The following is a 2668-nucleotide window of genomic DNA, read 5'->3' as shown; positions in this document are numbered from 1 at the left end:
CCTTCTCTTATCACTCTGCGTCACCACCCTCTCTTGCCTGTGAGTTGCTTCAATATAGTCCTATTTAACTCCTTTATATATTCCTTTTACCTGTGTTCTGCTTCATATACTTGCCATATCAAGCTAAACTAAAGGAAAACATAGAAACACAGCGGAAGCATAAAAATTTCATCAAAAGCCATGAAAGGTTCTGTTTGTGTTGCTCTATTAGTCATTGCTCTTCTCTCTCTTCCTGCTGTAATATCTTCAAGGCACATTGGCGGGCCACGGACACGTAAGTTCTCCCTCTTTCTCTCTCCCTTTTATATCAGCACATTCTTATATGAACTTACTAACCGTTTGGATTAGCTGAATTGGTACATGGATCATTGAAAAGCATGCAAAAACATTTTGTAAAGAACCTTCATTACAAGTCATTTTTTTTTTTATATATATATTATGCTTAATTCTTGGTGTCTAACAAAGCAGAATAGAAAAAAAATAATAATAATAAAAATAAAAATAAAAATAAAAATAAAAATAAAATCTTATAACCAATCTATCTAATTTGAAATTAAGGTTTAATTGTTGTTATTGTTGTATATCCCTTCAATTCTCTGCCCATTTTGTTAATGGAAGTTTAGTTCATTTTAGTGGAATTCTGATGCAAATTTAATTCCTCATCTAATGTGTTCCTTGTAATTATTATTAATTTGTCAACAGAACGTGGGCATCACCATTCTTCACAGCCTAGGACACAAGATGTGGTCGTGGCAAATCCAAGTTTCTACAGGGAAATGAGGCCAACAAAGAGAAGAGGACCTGACACAGTCCAGATTGCAGGGTCAAGACTTCCTGATTGTTCCCATGCATGTGGGTCATGCCGCCCATGTAGGCTTGTAAGGGAGAGCTTTTTCTGTGCATCACTTGCAGAGGCTGAGACTTGTCCTATGGCTTATAAGTGCATGTGTAAAAACAAGTCTTATCCTGTACCATGATCTTTAGTTAACTAATTATCTATATCATCTCTTTTTAATATAGGCTTGATTACTGTAAGTATAGTAGGTTATTAGGATTTAGGAATCCATTTTTTTTTTTTTAAACCTAGCTTGTACTGGAAGCGTGGCTTTCTTTGTGTAATCATAGAGTTTCTGTTCGTTGTTTTATCAACTTTTTTTTTTTTAATTTTTTGATCTTTTAAGGTGTGGTATTATAAATTAATATACGAGAATGAATTTAATGACCGGCATTTAATTAAATATTTATATGTAAATTCATACACTTATTATATAAATTTTAATTAAATCTACATAAATTTTATTATAATTATTTGATACAATGATTATAAAACTTGTTCTGGTGTTAAACTTATATTAAATTCATTCATTTTCTTTTAATAGAATTGAAGAGAAAACATGCATCAGCATTCGCTACTCGAATCTTTTGAAATATAATGAAGCTAATATTTCACCACTAAAATTATTGATTTAATATTGAATTTTTCTTTTTTAGATTCAGTCTACTATTAACTCAAAATATAAGATATATGGTGAGATTCACCTATTAAATATGTGAGTCTCATATATTTGTATTTTAAATTTATAATAGACCGGATATAACCAAGGATTTTCCTAGGCAAGAATTAAGCAATAAGAAGCTCTGACCTAAATGCTTTGAAATGGTTGCAAATTGTGTTACACCTAAACTTCAAGAGGGCTTAATTTTGATAATAATAAAATTTAATAAAATTAATTTAATAAATTTGCTAGATGGCTAAAGATATTAGAAAATAAAAAGAATATGCTTAAAAAAGTTGCAAACAGATACAAGTCCCTTTAACTTTTAGGTTTAGCTTATATATGTACAAAGAAAAAAAGAAAAAAAAAAAAAAAAAATATATATATATATATATATATATATATATATATATAAATTCATACACTTATTATACAAATTTTAATTAAATCTACATAAATTTTATTACAATTATTTGATACAATGATTATAAAACTTGTTATGGTGTTAAACTTATATTAAATTCATTCATTTTCTTTTAATAAAATTGAAGAGAAAACATGCATCAGCATTGTTACGCAAATGTTTTGAAATATAATGAAGCTAATATTTCACCACTAAAATTATTGATTTAATATTGAATTTTTCTTTTTTAGATTCAGTCTACTATTAAATCAAAATATAAAATATATGGTGAGATTTACGTATTAAATATGTGAGTCTCATATACTTGTATTTTAAATTTATAATAGATAGGATATAACCAAGAATTTTTCTAGGCAAGAATTAAGCAATAAGAAGCTCTGACCTAAATGCTTTGAAATGGTTGCAAATTGTGTTACACCTAAACTTCAAGAGGGCTTAATTTTGATAATAACAAAATTTAATAAAATTAATTTAATTAATTTGCTAGATGGCTAAAGATATTAGAAAATAAAAAGAATATGCTTAAAAAAGTTGCAAACAGATACAAGTCCATTTAACTTTTAGGTTTAGCCTATATATGTACAAAGAAAAGAAGAAAAATGTATATATATAAATATATATACATATATATACATACATATATACATATATATATATATACATATTATTGAAGTATATATTATTGAAGTATATATATATATACATATGTATATATGTATATATATATACTTCAATAATATATACTTCA

General features: G+C 26.7%; 1 protein-coding gene across 1 annotated transcript; it reads left to right on the top strand.

Moving 5' to 3' along the window:
* LOC110664895 (protein EPIDERMAL PATTERNING FACTOR 1) lies at positions 1-1211 on the top strand. The gene is made up of 2 exons (XM_021824776.2): positions 1-274; positions 703-1211. Exons 1-2 carry the CDS (start codon positions 181-183, stop codon positions 975-977), a joined length of 369 nt encoding a protein of 122 aa, XP_021680468.2. The 5' UTR covers positions 1-180; the 3' UTR covers positions 978-1211.
* The last annotated feature ends 1457 nt before the right edge of the window (positions 1212-2668 follow it).

This window comes from Hevea brasiliensis, chromosome 7 (assembly GCF_030052815.1).
Source record: "Hevea brasiliensis isolate MT/VB/25A 57/8 chromosome 7, ASM3005281v1, whole genome shotgun sequence".
In the NCBI taxonomy this organism is placed as follows: Eukaryota; Viridiplantae; Streptophyta; class Magnoliopsida; order Malpighiales; family Euphorbiaceae; genus Hevea; species Hevea brasiliensis.
The sequence above is the reverse complement of the archived record's forward strand: the minus strand, read 5'-3'. Positions and strand labels throughout refer to the sequence as shown.

What these genes read in the sequence shown, in the direction of transcription:
- LOC110664895 (XM_021824776.2), top strand. Translation starts at nt 181, where the DNA reads ATGAAAGGTTCTGTTTGTGTTGCTCTATTAGTCATTGCTCTTCTCTCT. An exon ending in CATTGGCGGGCCACGGACAC is followed by an intron (nt 275 to 702) that starts GTAAGTTCTCCC and finishes ATTTGTCAACAG; the next exon opens with AACGTGGGCATCACCATTCT.